This window comes from Talaromyces rugulosus, chromosome II, assembly GCF_013368755.1.
Source record: "Talaromyces rugulosus chromosome II, complete sequence".
Lineage (NCBI taxonomy): Eukaryota > Fungi > Ascomycota > Eurotiomycetes > Eurotiales > Trichocomaceae > Talaromyces > Talaromyces rugulosus.
Window position 1 is genome coordinate 4,306,885 of NC_049562.1, and position 25,852 is coordinate 4,332,736.

At 48.1% G+C, this 25,852-nt stretch overlaps 8 protein-coding genes across 8 annotated transcripts; 4 read left to right on the forward strand and 4 right to left on the reverse strand.

Moving 5' to 3' along the window:
* Nucleotides 1-159: 159 nt before the first annotated feature.
* On the reverse strand, nucleotides 160-2,697 carry TRUGW13939_03948 (uncharacterized protein; the record flags this gene model as incomplete). The annotated part of the gene is made up of 6 exons (XM_035487126.1): nucleotides 160-938; nucleotides 1,025-1,186; nucleotides 1,244-1,643; nucleotides 1,708-1,893; nucleotides 1,947-2,008; nucleotides 2,058-2,697. The coding sequence occupies 6 exons, from the start codon at nucleotides 2,695-2,697 to the stop codon at nucleotides 160-162; spliced, it is 2,229 nt and encodes a 742-aa protein (XP_035343019.1).
* Nucleotides 2,698-3,318: 621 nt separating this feature from the next.
* Nucleotides 3,319-4,374, reverse strand: TRUGW13939_03949 (uncharacterized protein; the record flags this gene model as incomplete). The annotated part of the gene is made up of 1 exon (XM_035487127.1): nucleotides 3,319-4,374. One exon carries the CDS (start codon nucleotides 4,372-4,374, stop codon nucleotides 3,319-3,321), a length of 1,056 nt encoding a protein of 351 aa, XP_035343020.1.
* Nucleotides 4,375-5,668: 1,294 nt separating this feature from the next.
* Nucleotides 5,669-6,567, forward strand: TRUGW13939_03950 (uncharacterized protein; the record flags this gene model as incomplete). Its single annotated transcript, XM_035487128.1, has 2 exons — nucleotides 5,669-5,741; nucleotides 5,801-6,567. The coding sequence occupies 2 exons, from the start codon at nucleotides 5,669-5,671 to the stop codon at nucleotides 6,565-6,567; spliced, it is 840 nt and encodes a 279-aa protein (XP_035343021.1).
* Nucleotides 6,568-6,988: 421 nt separating this feature from the next.
* Nucleotides 6,989-7,797, forward strand: TRUGW13939_03951 (uncharacterized protein; the record flags this gene model as incomplete). The annotated part of the gene is made up of 2 exons (XM_035487129.1): nucleotides 6,989-7,333; nucleotides 7,399-7,797. The coding sequence occupies 2 exons, from the start codon at nucleotides 6,989-6,991 to the stop codon at nucleotides 7,795-7,797; spliced, it is 744 nt and encodes a 247-aa protein (XP_035343022.1).
* Nucleotides 7,798-9,070: 1,273 nt separating this feature from the next.
* TRUGW13939_03952 (uncharacterized protein) lies at nucleotides 9,071-11,240 on the forward strand (the record flags this gene model as incomplete). The annotated part of the gene is made up of 2 exons (XM_035487130.1): nucleotides 9,071-10,634; nucleotides 10,705-11,240. The coding sequence occupies 2 exons, from the start codon at nucleotides 9,071-9,073 to the stop codon at nucleotides 11,238-11,240; spliced, it is 2,100 nt and encodes a 699-aa protein (XP_035343023.1).
* A 581-nt stretch (nucleotides 11,241-11,821) lies between these two features.
* TRUGW13939_03953 (uncharacterized protein) lies at nucleotides 11,822-14,088 on the forward strand (the record flags this gene model as incomplete). Its single annotated transcript, XM_035487131.1, has 5 exons — nucleotides 11,822-11,824; nucleotides 11,880-12,003; nucleotides 12,121-12,446; nucleotides 12,517-12,623; nucleotides 13,128-14,088. 5 exons carry the CDS (start codon nucleotides 11,822-11,824, stop codon nucleotides 14,086-14,088), a joined length of 1,521 nt encoding a protein of 506 aa, XP_035343024.1.
* A 1,406-nt stretch (nucleotides 14,089-15,494) lies between these two features.
* On the reverse strand, nucleotides 15,495-17,198 carry TRUGW13939_03954 (uncharacterized protein; the record flags this gene model as incomplete). Its single annotated transcript, XM_035487132.1, has 2 exons — nucleotides 15,495-16,836; nucleotides 16,897-17,198. 2 exons carry the CDS (start codon nucleotides 17,196-17,198, stop codon nucleotides 15,495-15,497), a joined length of 1,644 nt encoding a protein of 547 aa, XP_035343025.1.
* Nucleotides 17,199-21,313: 4,115 nt separating this feature from the next.
* TRUGW13939_03955 (uncharacterized protein) lies at nucleotides 21,314-22,662 on the reverse strand (the record flags this gene model as incomplete). The annotated part of the gene is made up of 5 exons (XM_035487133.1): nucleotides 21,314-21,740; nucleotides 21,788-22,179; nucleotides 22,239-22,343; nucleotides 22,397-22,416; nucleotides 22,476-22,662. The coding sequence occupies 5 exons, from the start codon at nucleotides 22,660-22,662 to the stop codon at nucleotides 21,314-21,316; spliced, it is 1,131 nt and encodes a 376-aa protein (XP_035343026.1).
* Nucleotides 22,663-25,852: the final 3,190 nt, after the last annotated feature.

Genomic DNA, 25,852 nt, shown 5'->3' on the forward strand with positions numbered 1-25,852 from the left:
ATCATCTAGATATGTCCATTATTATCGTCGCCTTCCATCAAAACTTAAACGACCGGGTATTAAAAGAATTGAAGATAAATCCATCCTATCAAAGGGTAATAAAAAAAAAGAAAAGAGAAAAAGGAATGGAAAGAACGAAAGAAAGAAAGAAAGAAAAAATCACCACGAAAAACTCTCCTCAAAAAAATCCACCGCTTTCCGTCCCTGCACATCCCTCACAGCCTTTCGAACCTCATCGCTCATACCACCAGGTCCACAAACACTGACTGCCATGGCTCCGACCTGCTGAGCCATTTCGCGTTCGAGCAGTTGGCGAAAGAGTGGTTTTCCGAGACTGATGGTGATGGGTGCAGTGTCGAGTTGAGTCCAGTCTTGGTTTCGGATGGATTTTGTGTGGGTGTAGTGTTTGTATTGATTGTTGTTATTATTATTATGATTATGATTATGATTAATATAATTGTTGTAGGTGTCGTTTTTCTTGCTGGTGGGGTTGCTGTAGTTGTAAGACGTAAACGATGAAGCGTATTTTGCCATCTGGTCAGACGAAGAAGGATACGAGTACCGAACCGACGAAGACAGTGACGACAGCGAGAAATGAGACGGAAGGTTCATATGATCAGAGTATACCGAGGCATCAATAGGATCGAAATCGGTGGTGGCATCTAGATCTTCGCTCACGAGGGATGAGCAATGGCTCGACGATTGCGGCAGCGGCGGTGGTGGTCCGTCGACCCCGGGCAAACTTGTATCGCTATCGCTATAGTAACTTGTGAGATGCACGTGGATTGACAGGGAAAGTGTCTGCTGGAAATAGGCATCGTCATCAACATAGAAAGAAGTGCGTGGGTCGGCATTTTTGCTGGAAAAAGTGACTGCGCCTTGAAGGGCCGGGTGGTTTAGGATGTAATTCATCCAGGGCTGGACCCATTGCAGGTGATCTATATATAGTTTTTATCTATCAGTATTATCTGCAAGAGGGAAATAATGTAAACGGAAAAAAAAAAAAGAAAAAAAAAAAACATACCGACGCTGCGAACAACCCACAATAGCGTGATTCGACGAGTGGCCACAGACCGGTTCACGAATCCATTCACGAGTTCGCGGAGATGTGAGATTGGATGCGTGATGCCTATGCCGCCGGCAATCAAAAGAGTAGTTCCATAGGAATCATAGGAATGTGCTCCTCCTATTTTTGTCAGTACCTCACACACATACATCTATAAAAAGTTGAAAAGTAACATACCATACGGACCCTCAGCCAAAGCCATGACGTTCAGTCGCCGCCCATTTGCAATCGACCGCATCATCTTCTTAGTAAAGCCGTCTTTCTTCCGAATCAGGAAAGATACCGTCGTCCTTTCCGATTTCCCGCCGCCGACAAGAGTCCTGACAGAGTTGCCGCTCTTTTCTGAATAGAACGATCTGGGCCGGCTGACTGACATCCATGCCGCAGAAAAGGGGTGAGATGTCCACAAGCCCAAAGCCGGAATATAAAGGAACATGTACTGTCCTGCGTTGAACTTTCCGGGACGCACGGTAGATACATCGACGCGGGCGACGTCACCTGGAAGGAGTTGAATGGTGGCTTTGGTTAGACGGCTACCGCAGTTTTTCCATATCACTGTGACGAGTCGGTATACTCTCTGTAAAGATGGAGAAGATTAGTATAGAACATAATACTGAGCGATGGGTGTTTCGTCTGCTTACATCGATTCCCCAGGCTATCAAGGCCGCGAGGAAGATCCATCGGTGTACAAAATGCTGCAGATGATTCCATAGTCCCACAAAAGAGACAATCACCAAGACAATATGCGAATGAAGAAAGAATTCGTAGAAAGCATGTCTGAAAGGAGGCAGCGAATGGAAGAATATGACAACGAATGCGACAGAAGCCTGTGAACGTTAGCCCGAAACACTCAAAACAACTCGGGGCTGACAGTTATTACCATGAATCCAAAAATAAAAAATGGCACATTGAATAAAGTATGCGGTATCATTTGCCATCCTTCTATTCAAAATTTAGTCATCTGCCTTTTAACACATTCTGAAATACTCACTTCGGTGTCCCATATTAACTATCGCAGCCAGTGAATGAGCCACGGCTTGTACCACAATCATCCTCCCGAGCCAGCGATGCATGAGATTGAATGTGTCGAATGGGATTCGAAGAAGAGAAATGAACGGATTATTTCGCCCAGCAGTAATCACCAACGGAACCAGATTAACGACAGCCAAAGTCCCCGTCGTTTTGGTCAAAGTATGCAAAGATGCAGCGAGTCCGTGAGACCATTTAATCGCGACCACACAAAAGACAACATTCAGTGCAATATAGCCAAAAATTAAGAGTGTTTCGAGTCGGGTAGGCATCGTTCCCATATGGATGCGTCCCTGGCAAATGCGAAACTCGCGGTTATGTCTTCGCTGAAACAGTGGGGCGTAGATCAGGTGTTGGTTCAGTTTGGCTTTGATATAGCTTGGTTGACTGAGCGGGCTTTGGCATGGATAGTGCAGGGCAAGGTGCAATCGTTGACGCTTTAATAGATCGGTCCAGAGACGGTAGATGAACAGGGCCAGAACCAGACCGGTCAGAGATATGATGGGCACATAGACAAGGAGTATATCTATTGTACGTTCCGACCCCTTTTCATGTCCTGAGTTTCCGTGTCGAGCCATGATTTTGGAGCTCGTTTGTTCCATTTTGTAAAATTTCGTCTCATGAGCAGATAGAGACTACCAGGAGTTATTCGGTAAACAAAACAAGGGAGTAGTGTCAAGCCTAGACCGGCTTTGATAGTTTTCTCCGCTTAATGGATTGAATAATATATCATCCAGCAAGATAGGACATGTCAGCGGTAAGTGAGTGACAAGGTAGGAAGTTTGTTTAACCTCTGAGGCTGGCATGTCAATTTTTGACAGCTTGGCCCCTCATCAACAACGGGCGGGGTGGCGTAGAACACTTTCGGAAATTCATAAATTTTGGACCGGAAAAACTATATACAGTAGCAAGAATGCGGAAAAAGTGCATAAATTCCTGGTTGTGGTCGTGTCAACGGGGTCGCCCAGGAATGCTGGGTTGTCATGCGAACAGAGAGAGCAACAGGGCTGACACTCAATTTTGAGAAACCGGTTCTCATAAGTTAATATTTGAAGTACGTATTGTAGATTTTGTGGGTTCTCAGCGGTAGAAAACCAGTCGACTTAGTTGACTTTTTGAGAGGAGCCCTACCCAAGAGTCGTATTTGTGTTATTGGACCACAGACCGATGTTCAAAAGTGAAAGAGAAAAAAGTACAGTTAAGCTATCATAAAATAGTTTGAATTAATGCCAAACAACGTTGGTCTGTGGCGAATTCCATGTGCGACCATATCCATCGACCTGCTCATTAGCCCCATTCTTCTGGCCACCGTCTTGCGCCTCTAATTGCACGGGGTCATACGAAGTACCTGTAGTAGCATTCATCGTCTGCTGCTGGCCTGTCGGTCGAGCTCGCCAGCGCGGAACATATTGGACTCGATCCCATTTGAACCGACCATAGATAGCGAAAAGAGCTGCCAAAATGCCCAAGGCCAGATAGACACCTCCAAAGGCACCGTTGCGGAGCTGACAAAAGGGGAAATAAGCCTCGCTTGAAAGAGCCCCGGCCGCAACACCGCCGGCTCGCACCATGACGCTCATTGCAAGAAGTAGCAATTCCAGTCCCAGACTTGGCAGGATCAAGCTCCATGGAAGGGCGAGATAAATGTAGAGAATCAGTGATGCAACCCACATGTTCCCATGGCGCAAAGGTGAAACATAGTATAGCACGAGTGAAAAGGTTACGCATGCTAGGGCTATGGCGATGAAGCCGACAGAAAAGAGAATCCACGGGTTCCGTATGCGAAACTGAGAGGCGGCCAGCATCCAAAACCCGATGATGGCGACGGGAAGACTGGGATACACCCATAGAGAGGAATTCCAACCAGAAACCGTCGAGTTACCAGAGCTGTCTATGGTGAGAGTGCAGGCTTTGTAGATAGTCATGCAAGTAGCGGCAACAATCAACGAGTCCACCGCGAGAGCCCGGGCAACCTGCATCCTGGTCATCGGAAGGCGTTGCTGTTCAGGGTCCGGATGGAAGCCGTGGTAGTATATCTTTGCCATCTCATGAGTTTCTTTGTGGTGATAGTAGGCGTAGACGGCCGCAACGCTGGGCAGGCTTATTCGCAAGCACTGCCATGAGATTGCATTTATATAGGCGCCAAACCCGAATTTCCAGATCTTGGGTATATCTATCAACCACCAGGTGATATTGACGGTGATGAAAGTGACGACGAGCGAAGCCCAGTCCATAGACGACGCGTCACACTTTTCGCTGGCAGGGGTGTAATCAGACATGTTGGCTGCACCGATGGTGTCGTACCACTGTCGACTGGTATGGTGCCGCGCATCAATCGAGATGAATTTGAAGCTACCATTTATATATCCATTTCATTTGTACCCGCGCCTCTCCTTTCCCCGCCAAGGAGCCGGATTGGCAGTGCCAGCGCGGCTGAATACGAGGTGACTAGGCATCACGAAGGCCCGTGCTGTCTCGAGGACCAGTGCTAACCTCAGTTGTATAGCGCGTGTCTTCAGCTTGACAGTGGTTGACAATATTCGAAAAAATTCTACAAGTTGCAGGCGACAAGATTTTTTGGGAGGTGCAAAGAAGGGAAGGGAAACATCACGGCTGCGGGAAGTTACCAGACAACGACCTACTCCACTATAAGCTTAAATGATTTCTTCAGTACAGAGTACCCAGTAATTGGCTCTGTACCTTGATCCCATCTCTGCAGCGATCATGTTCCGAATGCGACGCCAAGATCGTCGTTCTACTTGATAGAGTGCTGACTAGGAACGACTAAAGATTCAAAAATATAGATTAGCAATCCGGTGTCACGGTGTTACTAGAACTCGTACTTGCTAGTAATTGTCATTCGGAAAACTGAACAATCACCTCGCATGTGCAGGCATGCAATTTGCAATATTAATAATGCAGAAAACGTCAATATCATTCAATGTTGCTCGTATTAGTCCGTGTCTGTTAGTCAACACAAAGCCCCGATGGCAGCCCGCTATCGGGCTCCGAAGAATGTCAGACCGCGGGTATAATTCACATCATTCAGTGGATTTGCAGTCATGGTGGCTGTAGAATGAGAATGAGCCGAGACCTAGCAAAGGCTGGCGCAGTGTAATTGTGTATCACTGCATGTCTTGTTGGGCAGGAGTCCCTTGCGTAGTTAACCGACTTTCTTCACATCGGAGTTCATATGCAGGTTTATATCTAGGCGTAGCTGAGCCTGTTTCTAGCTCAATTTATTCTAGACCCGTTTTCCTGTATGTGACGTGCTTGTAAAGGATAGGGGCAAATAAATAACCCTCTGTAGCCAAGCATGCACGACATGAGAGTCGAGACCAACCAACGTAAACAGTTAAACCGAACGAGTTAACTAGTTTGTTGTTATCGGACATTCAGCGTGTGTAACGGTCCTACGGATAACGGAGGGGCAGCCGCAATAATCAGCACTACTTCTTCAGCTTCCCCAAGGCCTTCGACAGGCCGGTCGGGATATTTCCTCTTTTTTCTTCTTTTAAGAGGGGTGTCCGTTTTCTTGACACGAATTCTTTTTTTTGTCAAGCAGGCATCACAATGGGGAGAACAATCCGCATTCTCGGGCTGCACGGCTTCGGAACGAGCGCTACCATTTTTGAGTCGCAAACAGGTAAGTTGCTGATAAACAGAGAAGACTGCAGTTAACAAACTGTCTGCTGTGCTGTTCAGCAACCTTCCGCAGATATCTCGAGCCGAAAAGCGACAGCGACGACCGATTCGAATTCCACTTCGCCAACGGGCCATTCCCCTCTGGCCCAGCGGCGGGCATCAGCCTCTTCTACAACGCACCTTACTACTGCTTCTGGCGCCAGGATGGCACGCTCGACGACGTCGCGATCGCGCGCTCTTGGCTGCACGACTACCTCAAGCGCAACGGGCCTTTTGACGGGGTTATCATGTTCTCGCAAGGGTGCGTGCTAGGGTCCAGCACGCTGCTACACCTCGCCAAGGACTCGCCGTCGGATCCCCCTCCATTCAAGTTCGCCATTTTCGTGTGCGGTGGCCCCCTGCTGCAAGACCTCGACCAGAGACTCGGCTTCACCATCCCCGAGGAAGTATGGGCTCTCGACCTGGCGTCGCGGCGCGCGCTCTCCCAACGCGCCGATACCGAGGCCATTCTCAAGCTCGGCTCCGACCGATGGCAGAACGACATGCATGAGCTGACGGATCTGTCGGCGCAGGAACTGGCCGATATGGTTAGCGGACCGTATCGCATCAATATCCCGACGGTGCACATCGTGGGCGCCAAAGACCCGCGCAACTTTGCCGGCTATCAGCTACACGCCCTGAGCCACCCGGACGCGAGGAAGATGTACGAGCACCCTGGTGGACATGATATTCCGCGGGACGGATCGACCAGCACCACGATTGCTAACCTGGTGAGATGGGTTTCCTCGTCGATTGTGGCGTCCAAGTTGGAGGAGAGCAGCGCTTGAGCGGTATGACTGGATGACTGGACGCATTGGGAGGAATGATAACATAACGAATAGAATAGACGCTCTTTTTATCTCATTCATTCCCGTACGGCCTGGTCTGGACATGACCAGTCACGTAACTAGTCGAGACGGCGACGAATAATGCGAACAGGCCATGACTCCAGTTCAGCCTAGGCTGATGACAAGCGTGGATAGACTGAAAGATGCCTAGACCTGTATCAGATTCTACCATCTGAATCACGTGTAGAGTTGTAGAAGGAAGGAGCAAGGCGAGTCTCGTCCCAGGGCAAGAGCAGTCGCCGCCAGCCAATCACGGGCTTCCCCGCACAAGCTCCCGAAAATTGCTTCAAAAAGTTCGCGCTTCACAGTCGAACAAAAGAGCAACCAATTTCGTCTCCTTGCAACGCCCTGTGTCTTTCCAATGGCCGATCCCAATGCAAGCCTGTCGCCTCTGAGCCGGTCAGACGGCTCTGCTACTTACAACTGCCCAGCCACCGGGGTCCAGATTCTAGGCTCCGTCACCGGCCCCGTCGAACTGCCCGGTCGCCGCGATGCGCAGAGACCAGAAGACGCGACACTGGAGGTTCTGGTGAAACCCGGCACTGCGCAGAGCGCTGTTGGAGAACGACATGCCGAGGGCATTCTGAGGACCCTGCTAAGCAGGGTTGTGCTTGGGAGAGAAAAAGGATTTCCGAGACGAGGCGTCGTGATCACCTTGGTGATACTGGGGGGATCTGGGGGTGCGAAAGTTGGCAGGGGAGAATCGGTAAGTCCGCGATCTTGTCTTTTTTTTCTTACAGTTTGATTGCTAATGTTTGACATTCTCTTTAGTACATCCCTGTCCTACCAGCACTACTTCATACCGCCCTCCTATCCCTTCTTTCTGCCGCTGTTCCCATGTCCATGACTTTTACTTCGGTTGCGCTCGCAGTGACAAACGCAAACGAAATCATCGGCAGTCCGTCTTCCAACGACTGCAAAACCGCCAAGTCGCTACATGCCCTTTCGTTTTCCTCCAAGGGTCACCTTCTATTGAACGAAAGTCAAGGCAACTTCGACTTTGATACGTGGGAGCTAGTGTATGAGCGGGCCTACTCAATCTGTAGCGGAGCCAAGGGTGAAGACGGCGATGTCTCAATGGACGGGAAACAAAATTTGGAGAGCGTCATCAGGGAAGTTGTCGAGGACAAGATCCACAATGAGTACTCGTGGGCGATTGATGCTGTCTGAAGCTCTTAGTTTTTGCAGGTAAAACAGTCACGATCCTACTCTACCATGAATTACGATTATGTTACGACCACTTGAGTCACATCCAGACCGAGTGCTGCACGACACTCGACGCATACGCGATTAGGCTATTATCCTTGGGGCGCCTAACGTTTGAATGATGCGTCAGGTCCGTAATCACCAGAGACATTGCCTCACAGGCAGCTGAAGAGTTTGAGGTGCTGCTCCAGACTCTTGGCTGATTCATCATTGTGGATGACGGGTCTCATAATAGTCATGAAATACAATTAGACAACTGGAGCTGGCACATCCAGGGCAATCATTTTCAAACTAAGCAATCGTAGCAATCTATATAAGCGGACACTACTAGTAACTAGTTACACTATAAGCTCACGTGCCAGATGAAACCAGGGCACGTATCAGCCCCTGTATGGGCCCTGTGCAAAAATCGTCAGTGCCGACAGATTTGCCCATCTGTTGCCGACGATATAAAATATGGGTCATATCTCGAGCGTTGAAGTCAGAGTGGACCGAGTCTGTCGCTGACTGATGCACACAGCCGATAGACAACTCGGAGATCGATCGCTCTTGCTCATACACACAACCCCTCGCCAAGATCAAGAAAGCCCTTGCGAGAGGGAGAATTAGAGCTTTTCTATTCATACATTACTATTCTGTCTCGTATTACTATCGACTATCTCCTTTTTGTTATCTCGTCTGCCGGCAGCCGAGAATCCCCCGCCATCGCGACATCAATCAATCAATAATATCCGGGGCTTCCGTCGACGCAGCGATTTATTTAAGTATTGAATTATCGATAGCCATCGCAAATCCAGTCAAGCCGGTCTTGATTTCTGGGTTCTCGATATAAGAGATCGCAGCTCTTCTCATATCCTCGTGCGGCAGCCTGATTGATATCCGGCGGAAATCGATAGGCTTCGGCAGGCATCGATAGCCATCGATTACTGATCACCACCTACACCTTTTCTGACAAATGCGCACTGCAACTGCGACTCGCAGCAGCAAGTCACGGCGACAATAATACAATATTGTAGTCAGCAGCTAGCGGTGGCCTAGTCTCGCGCGCTGACGAGTTATACCAGCCATCCCGATTCCGATTGGTGTCGAGCGCAGGTTGACCACACAGACTGCACTCCATTTAGTTGCGTGATCCTGCAGGCAATCGCTAGAGGAGCGCGATTTCTGGCTGCCATTTGATTTTGGTTTTGTTTTTTTTATTTTTGGCCGTCTCCCCCGTACTAAAGCGTTAACTCCGATGGACACGGGCCGGGGCGACTCGTCCGCCAACAGCGCCGGTATAAGGTCTTCTTCTCTGCCCGCGCCAACACCCATCTTGCCTAGGCCTCTCACCACCCATCCCATTCTATCTCCGCCAAACCCCGCTCCTTCAGAGTCGGGTGAGAAGCCGCCGCTGCCAGCAGTCCTCCAACCTCAGGACGCCTCGTTTTTGGCCTCGCGCGGCCCTTCGTCCGTGTCATCCGTCGGAGGATTGCTTCTCCGGGATTATGCGCGGACGGCCGACCCTTCATCTACAGACCAAGATATCCATGTAAGAGAGTCGCCTGCTCCTGAGCTTCGGGCCATGGATACGTCCCGCCAGCAGCAGCAGCAGCAGCAGCCATTGCGATCTGTGGCTGCTGACGAGTCGACATCACAGTCATCAACACCTTTCTTGTCATTACGTGCGCCCACGTCGTTTTTTAGACATCGAAAGAGCAACTTCTCCAAGGATTCGGTGCCACATCAGACCATCATGAAGGCCCTGGCATCGAGACCTCTCTCAGACTCTAATACGCCGCTGGCGTCTTCTCTGAACGGAGTCTTGAACAGATCCAACCAGAACAACCCCAGCCAACCTCCCAGTAATAACGAATCGGCCACCGACGGGCCGCGGAGAGAGCGGTCGTATAGCAGCGCGTCCTCTCAGAAATTGTCGGTGGCCTTGTCCAACTTGCAAGTCAATGGCTGTGCCACCAAGTCGCCGTCGATGTCACGTTTCGCTTTGCAATCACCTTGCTTTTTCCACCAGCGCTTTGATGACGCCGTCAACATCCAAAAAGTGCTCGAAGAGATAGCCGACGATGAATGGCTATCACACTCCCGGCTGGTCCAAACTGCCACGGGAGTCAGAGAAGTCTCCAAGCAGCTTCAACGGCGGCCTGTCAAGCGGGCCGTGAAAACCGTGATGATAGTCACCAAGGCCCGGGACAATCGCCTGGTCCTGCTCACCCGCGAACTCGTTGAGTGGCTACTGAGTTCGCCCCGGTATGGCAAGGAAGTGGGCATTACCGTCTATGTAGACTCGAAGTTGCGTAACTCGAAGCGATTCGATTCTGCAGGACTTTTCGCCAAAGACAGCCGCTATGAGTCCATGTTGAAATACTGGACGCCGGACCTGTGCTGGACATCCCCTGAGAAGTTTGACCTGGTTCTTACGCTAGGCGGGGATGGGACCGTCTTGTTCACTTCGTGGCTGTTCCAACGCATTGTGCCCCCGATCCTCTCTTTCTCTCTAGGAAGTCTAGGATTCCTTACGAATTTTGAATTTGAAAAGTACAAAGAGCATCTCAATCATATAATGGGAGATGGGGGGATGCGTGTGAATTTACGCATGAGATTTACATGTACAGTGTACCGCGCAGACCGAAGCAAAGGAGCCGACCCTGGAGATGTGGTGGAAGGAGAGCAATTTGAAGTGCTCAATGAGCTAGTGATAGACCGTGGACCGTCACCATACGTGTCGAATCTAGAGCTATATGGGGACAATGAGCTTTTGACCGTCATCCAGGCGGATGGATGTATCTTTTCTACCCCCACAGGTATGCATATCTCTTCCGTTGTTTAAATTTTTTTATTTTTTTTTGGAACAGACTTGCTAACGAATTACAGGCTCGACTGCTTACTCTCTCTCTGCCGGGGGCTCTTTAATCCACCCTTCCATCCCGGGAATCTTGTTGACCCCGATCTGCCCACACACGCTCTCCTTCCGGCCCATGGTTCTTTCAGACACGATGCTCCTCCGCATCGCCGTGCCCGAACTCTCGCGGTCTACCGCATACTGCTCCTTTGACGGCAAGGGTCGCGTCGAGCTGCGTCAGGGCGACTATGTCACCGTCGAGGCGAGCCAGTACCCCTTCCCAACCGTTGTATCCGGCGGCGCAGAATGGTTCGACAGCGTACGCCGCGCGCTGCGATGGAATGTGCGCGGCGCAGTCCAGAAGGGTTGGAGTGGTGGTGATGGTGGTGACGATGACGGGTACAACGAAACCGGCGGCGGTCAAGACGAAGACGCTGATTTTGATATCGATTTTGATAACACTGTGGCCGGCACGGATAGTGGTATCGGCCAGAGTGAAGATGGAGATGCGTACGGTACGGGCACAGGCAGCCCGATGCGCCGCCAGATGAGTTTGTTGAGCATGTGAGGATACTATTTATTTCTCTTCTGATCTATAGAATTAATATTTTTTTCCCTCATGTCTGCATAGACAGCTGATGTTGCGAGATATGCTGCGAGGTTTAGAGTTGATGATTTACGAATACCTATATAGTACGACTATGTCTATTCATCTCAAGTTGGATACTGTTTGAATTCAGTAGATTTAATCGTATACATGTATAAATAGATAGTCGGCATAAGCCTGCTTTTTACTGTGTGTATGCACTTAGTGCGTGCCGGAGAGTGAAAAAGCTTGGTTCGTCAAACCCCGCGATTTTCCTAAGCCGAACTCGGCGGATTTTTTTCCTTCTTGTTCTTTCAGTCCCTACTTTATTCCATGCAGAATACTATTAACCTAATTGCAGCTAATAATAACTAGTTCAGTTGGCTAGCCAATTAGCAAGCAGACTTTGCTGCTACTATTAGCTCATAGGACCCTCTCTTCGCGTCTTCACACTGAGGGCATATAGATCAACGTCAGATCAACACTGAACAAGTGAAAAGCAAAGAGGGTTCTTTTATACGGCAATTCTTTTCACATCGCTGTCTCTGCATTGGACAGCCAACATGGTAGGCATTTCATTGCTATTAATATGCTACTGCAGGCTGCAGCTAACATGGCCAGCCCCACGCCGACTCTTCCTACTTTGCGGCGGGATCCTCAAAGGATCAGGTGTATGAACAAGTCCTCGAGCAGGCGCAGGGATTGCTTACGGGGCAGCGCAATTGGGTATGTAACTGTTCTGTGAGTATGAGTATAAGCTAAGAGTGTGATATGTAGGTTAGGTGAGACTCGGACAATGCCAGCGACAATGCCCCGGGAGCAGAGAGACTGATTGTGAATTGTAGCAATCTCGCCAATGTAGCGTCCCTGCTCTGGCACGGCTACGCAGCGTTACCAGAGCCCTCGTCAGCCGTCAACTGGGCCGGCTTCTACATACGCGACGACCTGTTCCCGACGACGAGGTCAAACAGTGGTGGTGTCTCAGGCGAAAACAAGAAGCTCTTGCTCGGCCCCTTTCAGGGCAAGCCGGCCTGTCAGGAAATCAAGTTCGGTCGCGGGGTGTGCGGTACAGCAGCATTTAAAAAGGAGACTGTGGTGGTGGCCGATGTGTTCGAGTTTCCGGGGCATATTGCCTGCGATGCCGACAGTCGGAGTGAGATTGTTGTTCCGATTTTGTTTGGGGGAGAGGTATGTTGATATCAACCCTATATATATATATATTCCCTAGAGTGTGATGTCTCTAATATTGTCTGCTTAGACGGTCGCAATCATCGACATTGATTGTGCGCAGCCGGCAGGGTTCGATGAGGTTGATCGGAAACATCTCGAGAAGCTGGCGGCGCTGATTGCAGAGAGCTGCGACTGGTAGGTAGATAGAGATCAAGCGAACAGATTTGTCTCGACCAGATAGATCAATTTTAGATTCAAAAATTGTAATTGCAGATGTAGATCCATGGTAGATCGTGTTGGTCGTAGCCAGGCAGTGCAGAGGCTCAGCTTTTGGCCCGCGTCGTAAGACTCGTAACGGACTCGCCGTGGTACGAAAATTACGCTACGGAAACGCCGCAATACAATACCGGTTACCAGCGCCCAACTATTTAGAGCGCGAATGCCCCAGGCTTCCATCTCTTCTTCTTCTTTCTCTCTCCAACTCCAAATCTCCCTTCCCCCCCCCTCCTCCTCAACGCCATCGCAGCGTTGACAGCGTCAAGTGCAGGACTCTAAGTCCTGCCATCCCAGCCTCAAAGGCGACTTCTAAGCTACCTCCACAATCCAATCTACATGGTCAGCGGTTCCTCCGGAGTCCCCTGTCCCACCATGGAATACTACAAGCGCAACCCCCGTATATACGGGTACGCAGCTGCGAAGGTGCCACGGCACCGACAGCAGCAGCACCCATATCAATAACTCTTTTATCGATCTATGTTTTGAGCAACCTACTACGACTACTACCTCTGATTCTTCTGATATACCCCATCGCGTGCCATCATCATGGTCAGATCCTTGCCAAGTGGTCTCTACTGTGGAATCACTTGAGCAATTGCCTGGCTCTTTTGACTTTGACTTTCTTTTTGCTCCGACTACTACTACTTCGTCTACATCATCTCATACCGCGTCAATATCTCCTGGTCAGACCGACCTACCTCTTGATTTTTCTTCGCACGAATTCGATCACACTCTGGATCTGACTCCACAGCACTGGTTCCCCGACCTCGGGGGTGTTGGAGAGCATACCGCAGACATGCTTCACCATACGCCTGGCGGCGGCTCGTCTGCCTCGGCGCTGCTGAGCGGTCACTCGGCCTCTCTTGACATGGTCAGTCTGGAAATGGATCGCTTTGCTGCTTCTACAACTTCGACTCATTTTGACAACTCAAACCACACCACATCACCGGACTCGATGACTTCGCTTCCTTACTCTCGAGACCGGCCTCTACTGGCTCCAAAACAAACTACTACTATTACTACCCCACCTTCCTCCTCCTTGTCTGCATCTCCGTCTGTGAGCTTGATCGACACTGCGACGACGGCAACGAACAAAAGTGCCACAACCGGTAAAAAACGGTCGCGCGCTGAGTCTGCCACCGTCGCCGTCGACTCGAGCAACAACAGCGTAGAGGATTCGGAAGAAGAGCGAGCTGTGGAGAAGCGCCGTCGCAACACGATGGCGGCTCGACGCTTTCGCAAACGGAAATTGGATCATGTCTCTGAATTGGAGTCCAAGTTGGCCAAAGTAACCGGAGAGAGAGATGAGTTGAAGTTGCAGATTGCAAAGTGGGAGGGCGAGGTGATGGCGTTGAGAAAGTTGATGGAGAGGAAGGATACTTAGATACAGAAATACATTTTTTTTCTCTTCGGATATTTTTCACATTGTAGCAATTCTTCGTAAAAGAAGATAAATTCAATCATGTATACATGTATATATATATATATACATAGGGTCGAGGGAAGAATTCCCATTGGATAAATCATGTTGATCTGCAACTTGATATGTTCTCCCTATAGTATACATCAGGCAACACCCGTTCGTTCAGTGCCATATGCATCAATTAATACTGAGCAATTGACGAATATAAATTCTGTGTGCATACTCTTTTAATATTCCAGAGAATTGCATTTTCTTTATAGTCAATTTAAATAAACAAAGTAAGCCGAGGTCAATGACTCTTTATATAGATGATAAAAGAGTCATCGTGAGATATTATGAGTACATGTGTACATCTGTCGACATTCATTTGTATCAAGACTACATATAAAAATGATGGCTCATCATGATTACTGAGTATAATCGATACAAGACTTCAAATTGCTTCTACTCCCTTTAAAAAAAAAAGATACGAAATTCAATTCAATTTCCCTTATTCACAACACACATTATTCCAGTCTCTTACCAGTCAGTCAGCCACTCTTCTGTTTCAAATTCAAAGATAACAAAATTACACCACCACCACAACCAAAAACCAAAAACCCCTCCCAAAAAAAACCAAAAACAACGAAATACACCGTACTCCAAAAATACAAATCTTACACATACAAACGCTGCAGCCAATCATATCGCGCACAGGTGAGTCATAATCCCTCATTCTGAGTCCGAGGACCGGATCTGGTTTAGCGCAGAAGCCCTTTCGGCAAGGATTCTGGATTCCGCTGAGAATCATGTCACGTGAAAGAAAAGTAAGGGGATTTCTAGAATCATGTGGATATATATATATATATATATATACATATATCCCTTGCATGAGAGATCAATAATTTGACGTGTGACCCCGTCTACCCGATCGAAGATCACTGGCGGTGACAGGTCAGTCAGATTTCAGCCTGCAGATTATTCATTTGCGGGGTTTCTTGGCTGAGCTACTCTTGAGAGAGATCGAGATCAGGGAATCGACATGGCCAAAGTCGGATGTATGTCAGAAGTCAAATCTCATCTAGATTTTTTAAATTCTTAGTTGTTTTTAAGAAAAAAAAGTAAGCCTCAATTCGATTAGATAGCACAGACCTAGTCTGTTTTTAAAATGGGGTATAGATAAAACTATTATGCATCCAAAAATATCCAAATGCAACGAGTAGAAGACGACGATCTAGTGAACAACATGTTTTATCCACTGAACGGACGCAACTAACCAAGAGAAAACAAAATCACACATCAACACATCCAAAGCCATTGGCCTTCTTTTCTCATACATCTCAACATAACACTTTCCACCATATTCAAGACAAAGAGAGAAAAGAGTCTTACACGGCGCTCTTTTCAATGTTGGCCTCAGTGGCGGTTTCTTCGACGTGGTCACCGGTAATGGCAGCCTTGGGGTCAACGTGGCCAGCCTCAATCTCGGCAATGCGCCTAAAGGCAACGTGGGTCTTCCAGGGCGCGGTACCAATGTACTTGATGCCGTTGGGGTCCTCGAACATGGACTCGGTCTCCTCAAGAGTCTTACCGGCAGTCTCGGGGAAGCCGAAGAAGACGTGGATGGTCATGGCAAAGTTGAAGACACCAAACATGATGTAGGTCTTGTACATGATGTTCTCGAAAGCAACGGGGGTGAACAGGCCGAGAGCCATGTTGAAAGCCCAGTTACCAGAGGTAGCCAGAGCGACACCCTTACCACGAAGACGCAGAGGGAACAGCTCGGGAGGATAGATCCACGAGGCTGGGCCCCAGGTGGGTGCGTACGAGGCAACGAAGAGATAAGTGCAGGCAATGAGACCCTTGGCGGGGGCGCCTGTCACGCTCATCGACTCGGCAGCAACACCCTTGACACCACCGGGGACGACGGTGCCGTTGCCGCCCATAAGACCAGCGTTGGCAAACATGAAGATACACATAAGAGTCGAACCAATCAACATGGTAGGACGACGTCCCCAGCGGTCAATCCAGATCAGGGCCGGCAGGGTCATGAGCACATTGATGATGTATTGAATGGAAGAGGCCAACAGGTTGGCGTTTCCGGAATAACCGGCCATACCGAACACGTAGGTGATGTAGTACATCATGACGTTCATACCGGTCAGCTGAGACCAGATCTGGGTGAAGAGAGCAACGACGGTACGGTTGAGCATGTTTGGCTTGAAGAGATCCAAGTAGGTGACGTCGGCGTGTTGGCGCTCAAACTCGCACATCTCCTTGATGTCCTGCAGTTCAACGTGCACAAAGGGGTGGTTGGGGTCGCCCTTGCCGTGGACAGCAGCGAGCACGTTGTGGCAGTCCTCCCAGCGGTCCTTGCGGGCCAACCAACGAGGAGACTCGGGCAGGAAGATCATGGCGATACCGAGACCGATGGCGGGCAGCATCTGCAGGCCCCAGGGGATACGCCAGGCGGCAGTGCTGTAGTCGGTTGGGAGCGAGCCGCCAATGAAGGAGCAGCCGTAGGAGATGTAGTACATGATCAGGATACCCCAAGTGATGGCCCACTGCTGGGCACCGACGAAACGGCCACGCTTGGAGGGAGGGGAGATTTCGGAGATGTAGACAGGAACCTGAGCAGATTCAATACCAACGGCCAAACCGTTGATGATACGACCGACGATCAACATTCCCACGTTTTGCGAGGCGCAAATGATCGTAGAGCCAACCAACCTGGACGATAGTTAGACAAAAAACAAAAAATTTTAGTTCTATTAAGATAAGCGGACATACCAAATAACACAACCGATCATAATCGAGGTCTTACGACCAAGGCGATCAGACAAAGGACCTGAGATCAGCGCGCCCAGCCACGAACCAGCGGGCATGGAAGCGGTGATACCACCCTGGTTAAGAGATTTGGGACCGGAGCATTCGGTGTCGTTGGTGAAGGGAGGGCCCAGAGGGCCCTGGTTGAAGTAGCACTTGTAGGCAGGCATCTCCAACTGCGCAGACATCGAGGCGATATCGAAGCCAAACAGACTACCGCCAATGACGGCGGTAGCCGCAATCACATAGACGTTGCCGACAACCATGGTGACAAGTCTCGGTCAGAGCAGTATATGATTGAAGCCAAGGACGGACACACAAAGGAGAGAGAAAGGAACGGATCGCGAGGAGACGAGGAGGTTTTAAATGCAGCGACGCGGTTCGTTCTGCATGTGGCGGCGATCCTTTCCACGTTGGTGAGCTGGAGGGAGGCCGCGAAATCACCGAAGATGCGACGTTGTATCGAAAAGGCCCCATGGATGGCACGAGATAGGATAGTCTAGGACAGGCTTCAAGCAGCAGGACCGGGTGGAGACGAGCTACAGGGGTACGCCTTCTCCAATCCCCAGAAGAGCAGGATTCCCCGCAAAAGCCGCGCCGCAAATTAGTACGGAGAACCCGCGCTCGAAATGGCGGGCTGCCCGGCCATGTGGTTGGCCGGGACCGGGGTTTCAGCCAACCAGGGCCCTGTGATCGCCCCACTAGTGCTTCCTCAACCGTGGGTTGGCTGGAGCTGCCCACATGGCGCCACAGGCAGCGTCGCATTGGACCCACTTAGCGCTCCGAATTCGCCGTGTGACTGGCTGTCCGAGCCCCGCTTCTTGACGAGAATGGTTCGCCGTTTCCAGCTTGGGACTGGATCGGGGAGATTGAGGAGCCGCTCATTGGTCGACATACCGCGCTTTGGCCGGATTGGGACGATGGGTCGTTCGCGCCAACTTCGGTTGGCTTCGGTCGGCGTTAGTTTAATTACGCCGTACCGAAATTTACACTTTTATTACGATCGCTGTGTAGCTACTAGCTACATAGTAGTACTAACCTTCCCCGTACACAGGTGACAGGTACCCGTTAAAAGTTGCGAGCTTGCGAAAGAGGCGAACCACGCCGCAGTGTTGTAGAACTTGGTCACTGCGAGTTGCACTACTAGTAGTATATCGCTACGATATCGCTTGTACCACCCGCAACCAATAACGGCTGCAGTGAGCCGATGGATCACGGGGAAGCCGAGGGGCGTGCGAGCCAACAAGTCCGACAGCCAAAGCTTGGTTGGATTTTTCTTTCTTTCACCGGACTAGTATGCTAGCGTTTATTCCTTTGTCGAATCGTGTCGTGCTTCTACATCCGGATGTGGAGTGTGGAGGGCACTGCGGACAGTGCGGAGGAGAAAAGTTGCCTGAGTCCGGCAAGCGGCATGCCGGCGTCGGCTTCTTTCAAGACAACTTGGTTGTTAGTTCATTAATATTGTTATTATTGTTCCAGCAAATTCTCGGGCAGTCAACCACGGGAGACAACTCACTGACACTTGCATTGTTCTCCACCACCAGAACCAGGCTTAGCGATTTAATAATAATAATAATAATAATAATAATAATCACTTCTAATAGCAGCGACAATAACAAGAATGCTCCGACAAAAACGGACTACTACTACTACCTAGTACGTACGTACTAGACATCATTCGGCGGGACCAACGGTTGCATAACCCCAGCTGGCACTGGCGGTTCACTCTTGAGCGCAACTTCTGTTTAAAAAAAAAATTCGTATTTAACCTATCTCGGAGTATCATACAGATCTATCGGATACTGCCAAGTTAAAATAATATAATAAAAGTTGTCGGTCCCAACCGCCGTGAGACCGGCTGGAGGAGAGGGGAAATGGGGAATCCTTCTAGATTGCTATCCCCAGCTTCCCCGTCCAGTTACTCCGCGTCTTACTCCGTGGAGTGGCAAGAAACGTTAAACGATTAAATCACATCACGTCCCCATCCTTAGTTTCCCAACCTGGAACTGCGGTGAAAGAAAATATCAAGGAGTAATCAAAATTATTGCTACATCATCATGTCCAACCAGGGTTTTCTCTACCAATGACTCGTCAGACGCTAACAACCCACCCTCTGAGTTACTAACCTGGCATAGTCCGATATTAGTTAGTGACTTTTCTCGCGCGCGGCGTAATTTTTGGCCATGTATGCTAGACCCTGGTTGTACGTATTATCTTACTACCCCAAGTTTTCTCCTGATTGGCTCGTACTACCAAGTGATGTTGCATCGGCGCTACGCAAGTATTATCCTATTAGGGGAGACTATGATTATTGCCTTGCCCCATAGTTGCATGATGTCTTGGTGATACCGATGTATTTGCTCTATGTTTCAGGTGTCATGTGTTGGCCTGAAAAGCACGGGTCTTCATACGAACTGTCGTCGAAATCTCGACTCTGGGGCTAAACCAACCCCGCATTACACAGCAGTGCCGCATTCCGGGTTTTTTTGTTGCCACCCCAGCAGTGTTGCTGAGACAATAATAATAATGGGCTCGTATAATAATGACGAACGTGTTGTTGATCGTGGCGCTTTATCCATGGACACGTAGGGATCTTGGGGTACTGTAAGAAGCACTACTGAGCACCTGATATGCCTTGACTTCTTTTATTATTACACGCATTGGAAGCATATTATTAATCACGATTCACAGGTACTCTGTCCATATTGACCGAATCCACATGACATTTATTCTGGAAGGCTGGAAGCGTTTTAGGTGGAAGTATGGTACCCGCCACCAATAACCCTAACCCTAACCCTAGTAACCCCAGCCCAGCCGCAACGATATGTCGCCGACACCTCGAGACTATCCTTGACTTATCATTTAGTTTTTATTTGACAAACATCCATCTACTACCAGCATCAATTGACGATCATGAGCAGTCTTAATTTCGCAGTCATGATGCCTGCATCAACCAACCAACCAACACCGATCTCTACTAGGCTGCCTTCGGTGTAGGCTGATACTCGGGCGACTATAACCCGGTGGTGCTTTTTCCAAGACCGGAAGAGCTAGCTCAGTGTCACTGCAAACAGAGACTAATTGGTCAAATTAGGCCACCAAAATCTAACACCACCAGAGTGCGCGGTTTTTCCTTATGCAAGTATATAAGACATACCTGTATTCGTGCAGGCTTTACCCATGGCAACGTGAGCATGTTAACAGTGAGAAGAACTATTGAATAATATTAGTGTTGGTTCCAAGTCTAGAATCAGCAGCCAAAGCAATATCCTTTGCCTTGCATTCGGATACCCCCTACTTTAATATGCATCGACCAGATTAGACAGTCCTGCAGCCTCGGCCATAATGTATGCTTTGATAATAGCTACTAGTGACGTCATAACAAGCCACTCAATAAAGTGTACGATATGATTATTTGCGTAGACCAGCTATCGATGCAGTTAACATTGAAATTATTTATATTGATTACATGCATACTATTGATATAGCTTTCAGTATAATATATTGTGGATATATGAAATAAATTTAGTCCTGTAAGCCTCTTTGAGAGGTAATTCTGAATATTAACCGCTGTTCCCAGCGGCTTTCGAAATAAAATAAAAACTCTCAGGCACTCTCTGTTGTCTGAGAAGAGAATATTATTATCAATCTCGCCTCGGTTACTTGTCCCTTTTTGACAAATTTGCTTTGCCGGGTCGGAAAGAGGCAGCCTGAAAACCGGTTCGTAGGTGTCCTCGTAGTCATCTTCAGACTACTCTAGACGGCGATTCAAATGGATGTATGTCGATCGCGATCAATCTCAAAATAACCCGACGTAGGGGAGAAACTAGCGGTAGAGCCGTGGAATATCACCCGAGAGAGTTCCGGGGACGTCCAGACACTGGGCATATTGTAATTGCCTAACCCTAATATCCCAACCCTACCCCGAATGCCTTTGTAACATTCCTTAGGGTTGCGCAACATATGAAATCCTCTTCGTAAAGTAGGCATGTGAAGGTTTGATAATTACTCAAACCAGAAAATCCGTAAGCACATCCATACCATTGGTGTGCTCAAAAGGCGTTGTAGCAGACTGGCAATGGCATATTCCCTCGTTTATCAAGTGACAACTGAGTGAATCCGATGCTGCCAATTGTCTTGCAACTCGCGTGATAGGTTCTGGATCACCGATACAGCATCAATTCCAAAAAGCGATATAGCTGCGTGTGGTGCAACCATGCGTTTGCGGTTCTTTTTTTCTAGAGCTGTTCGTATACCGAGCATCTCTTGATATTAACTAGAATACCATTCCGAAGATGCCGATATTTATCCTCTCGGGAAATCCAGCAATTAGTTGACTGTAAAAAAAACTTGTGCAAGCAGTATTCCACCTCTTTTTTTTTCAAGGAGAATGCCGCAACTCAGACAACGGGGTCGTTGCCGCAAGTATTCTCTCTTCTGATTTGTTCCATCCTAAAGATATGGATACAGGCCTCTCCAGGATCGTGGCTTGCGGGTCTGTGAGGGGATGACTATCGTCGCTGAATGCCCCATTGCTCAATTTGCTCGATTTGATCTTGTACGATTGCCGCGACGTACAGCACCCCTCGCAGAATAAACGCATACGAAAAACGGAATTGCTTTGTCTGGTAATTTGTCTCATTTCGCGGAAGAATTTCGGCAGTACGGGAAGGCAGGCGACCACTATACCAAAGGATGTTTCGGGATAGGTCCATAGAGCGGATAGGAAAAGGTAGTAGGCGGTGTTGTCGGAGCCACGGAGGACTATGACCGTATACGTAAGGTGGACAATGGATGCGACACAAGCACTAAACTGTTAGTCGATCTTGTTCAAAAACAAGAAATAGAAACTCACAATAAACCCATGAGAAACAAAATAGAGATACCGATTTTCTTCCCAAGTTCCAGCTGCAAATTCCAGATGCTCACTTGCGGTAGAATCAAAATGGCGATATTGGATACCGAGTTGAAGGCATTCACGACAACGTTGAGCATTAGAATGTTGAAAGGACACGAATAACCGCTATCAATCCCTTCCCACGGCGTGTGCACACCACGGCAGACAACGATCTCGAGCACGACACTGATAAAGTATAGCACAAAGTTCACAAATATCATAAAATAGCAGAGCCAGTACATTGTCCGGTTCACCGATTTGTATGCGAAAATCTCGATGTATTGGAGCAAGATTGTGAGTTTCATGAAGAACATGATACAATCGTACAAAACCAACTCGACGTCAAAGTACTAGTTAAAAGTCAATAAAGATCCAAATCCCCGATTGGCTCAAGACAAATTATTCGTACGTAGAATATTCTATTCAAGATGTCGAGTGGCACATCTCCCTGAGCAATGCGAGGACACCCACGCAAAATCAAGTAAACAATGACCGTGTAGCCGAGGTAGAGACTCTAGAATCATAATTAAGCACGTAGTATGACCATAAAACAGACAGGTTATTTACCCATGTAATAGCAAGGAACACTAGGTTACCCAATTGTTAGTAACTTTGAAAAAAGACGGGGATACTCAAAAGCTCTTACAGTCATGAAGCTTGGCTTGTCGAAAGAAAAGAACTCGGGTGTAAACTCGCACGAAAAAGCATATTGTGGCGATAGCAAAGCACAAACTCGTATACGCAGTCGAAGCTTGGAAGAGGTTGGCTGGTCTTTCGAAATTCGTTGTTATTCCTGCAGGAGTCTGAGACACCGAATCTTGAGTTGAATTCATGATTCAGGTCCCGTCCTCGTGTGTTGTCAACGGTATGTTGGTTTTTTCAGAAAAATATTAAGGTTGAAGCTTTCATGGGTTGAGGTCAACCAAATGAGGCCCGCGCACATTAAGTTGGAAACACCACGCGCAGGGGGTGTGGGGAGTGAAGAATTTCCAGCTTTACCAATTATGTCAACACTATTTCCTAATCTGGTAACCAGTACGTGTTTTGTGTCTGGGGGCTTAAAGATACGGGGCGAAAGCCGGGAGCAGGAATGTTCCACGAGGTAGGGGCTAGCCTCGACACCTAAATAGATGGCTTAGCCCTAATTGATACATAATTTGCGCTGGATACGGAGTACGGAGTATGTAACATTATTAAGGAAACTACCAGTTAACGGCTTATCAGGGGAGTATTCCAGAATATGCCTCCACCGCATTCAGTTCGATCTCCATTGCTGAGCTCTGTTCTCCGCATAAAACTTGCATTGGCAAAGCTTTATGATTCGCCCAAGCTCGAAGCTGACGTCGATCGCGGTCTACTTTTAATTATTTGTGTTGGCACTTGCGTCTTGGGGTCCTGACATATGGGGCCAAAGGCGCCTTGTCTTACGCCCCATCTTGCAGCCAAAATCGCTTGCCTGGCCTTTTCATTTGATGGAGAATCAATTAGGATGTGGTCTAACATGCATAACTTGCAGATACTGCTTTTCTCGAACGTGGCTGCGTTCCCTAGAACAAAACTTCTTCCAAATGCAGTACTAGTACAAACATGCTGACCTGTTGTTAATTGGTAGCTACGTAGTAATACGTACTAGCAACCTGACGAACCAGGCCAAGAAATATTAGCGCCAACAGCCTCCTTCACGCTTCCGCTGCAGAAAACCTATTTTTAGAAGGGGGAAGGAAAGCTTGACATCAGGAGCGATTTGGCTACTCCATACACGATAAATATTAAATAGACCCTGGTCTGCAGTAAAGTTTTGTCACACGTGGTAGTATCCGTATTAGCTTGGCCTGGTAGGTCACTATGTAAACTCGCGATATTTATTAAATATTTAAATTAATGCGATACGAGAAATGTACCCATTTTGAAACCCCCGGATTGAAAATATCATCCGTCTTACCAGGCTGTGAAATCCTGCGGCTGGCCTGCCAAGGCACGCGTTCCTATCAACACTTATATTCCTGGGGCGGAGAACAAAATCTATGGAATTATGCTGTGAGAATATATTTATGCTAATTTTTATTCATACAGGGAATGGCCTGGATGCATATTCCATGAATCAACAGGAGAAAATCGAAATTCATCGCTCCTCTTCAATTAGACCAAAAACTCATAAAGCGGCCATAAAAAGCTGAACTTCTTCCCTTCAATGTTATGCGCTCCGTCATTGTTCCAAGTTCAAGAAATGAATGGTATGCCTTGATCACAATAAATGCAATCCACACGAGGAACATGCATCCGCGCCGTCGATTCTAGAAACGGCGGACGATCACGGATCTTTTTCCAAAAAGATGTCTTTTCGTGTGGCAGGGATGAATAGAATCTTGGTCTACGATGGACTGTTGATAAATGGGTGTGCTAAACATGACAGAATTTCCCGGTCTAACACATCGAGTAATAGTCAACTCCACGAGTGTCAAATGTAGCGAGCAGAAAATGAACCCGGAGGCCTAGCATTGGCTTCAATTAGGGCGACCCAAGCCTCGGTCGTGTCGCAAGCGCCATTCCGATCCACGAGGTCAAAAATACCGTCGGGCATGAGAGAGTAGTGTTTTGATGAACGTGTGCGAAATCAGAGATCTAGCAGAACTCGGTGCAGATAATGGGAAGAAGCACGACCTCTTTCTCATTTCAATTTCCAGAAAGTTTCCTGCTGCAGCCTCGTCTCCAGCAGAGGGAGGATTGTCCCTCACCTCGAGAAACAGGTCCTCCCCATCCAAGGCCATACCACGGAGTACATGGGCAATTCTGTGCAGAAGGCCAGCGTCGATAGTTATGTCAATGGAAATAAGCCCTTTGCACAAATTGCTATGATTCTCCCTGAAGCCATAACCGAGACGGTCAACGACGACCAAGGTTATATCTAGAAATTCAGCGGCGAGAAAAGCATCACCATTGATAATTAGACCAGTCACTCTTTTCTTAACAGGCAGTTTTTGCACTATCCGTGGGGATGAGAAATGTTGCTCTAGTATTTGATCGAGTAGGGTACATGAGATGGAAACATCTCTTTTAGTTTTTCTTCCGGTGTTACTATGACACCCGGGCACCGGAGGGGCTTTCATAAATCCGGCGAGTATACTAGTGGATGGTAGAGGTCCGTCGTAGGTCCAATATTAGAAACCGTATCAATAAGAGGGCATCCTCTCGTTCTTCGTTGCATGGTATCTCGTCGGCACAAGTATCCGGTCCGCACCGAGAAAATAGCCCTACCCAAAACCCAGCCAAAAACCTCATAGAGTAGCACTTTTTGAATATCACGGTCAATAAGTCATCTTGCTTCGATCCGTCTTCTTGTGCTTCTTCGCTAGGTTTGATTTTGATTTTGAGCGATTACTTCAAATGTTGGCTTTTCGTTTCCTATCTATATGTATATATATATATGTATGTGTACAGGTATAACATTGAAACAATGTATCACTCCTCCATCCCACATTTCCAGCGAGTGTACCAAACAGATCATAAACACACTGATCTTACCAACGGCAAAAATGCAAAGCACTGATTTCCCCAAAGATGCATTTTGACGAATCCGAGATCCGTGATATGGTACCATGCTGCCTCTGGTGCAAAGATATGTCTATGCCTTCTTGGCCAAACAGGAAAAAATACATTTTGGCAGTTTTTCTAGAAAAGAAAGAAGAACCGAGGGAAGCCAATGTATTATTATAGGAAAAATATATGTATACCTCAGTTGTTTAGATTCATTCCACAGCTAATGTATCAATTGATGCTATAGATAGAGATCAACATATTCAAGTATTTAGATAGTACTGATGCCAGAAATATAACACTAGGATAGTCTCCAATAATTTATGAAACTACTCCAACAACTCTTTCATATCCGAGTAATAAAAACAAAATGATATAAACTTAAATGTCTATAAAGAGTTGTGACAATGAGATACGCTGTGATTGGCCCACAGACGAATTTCAGACATATAAGCGGGTCCACTAGTCCACCACCGGAATAGCGTGGTT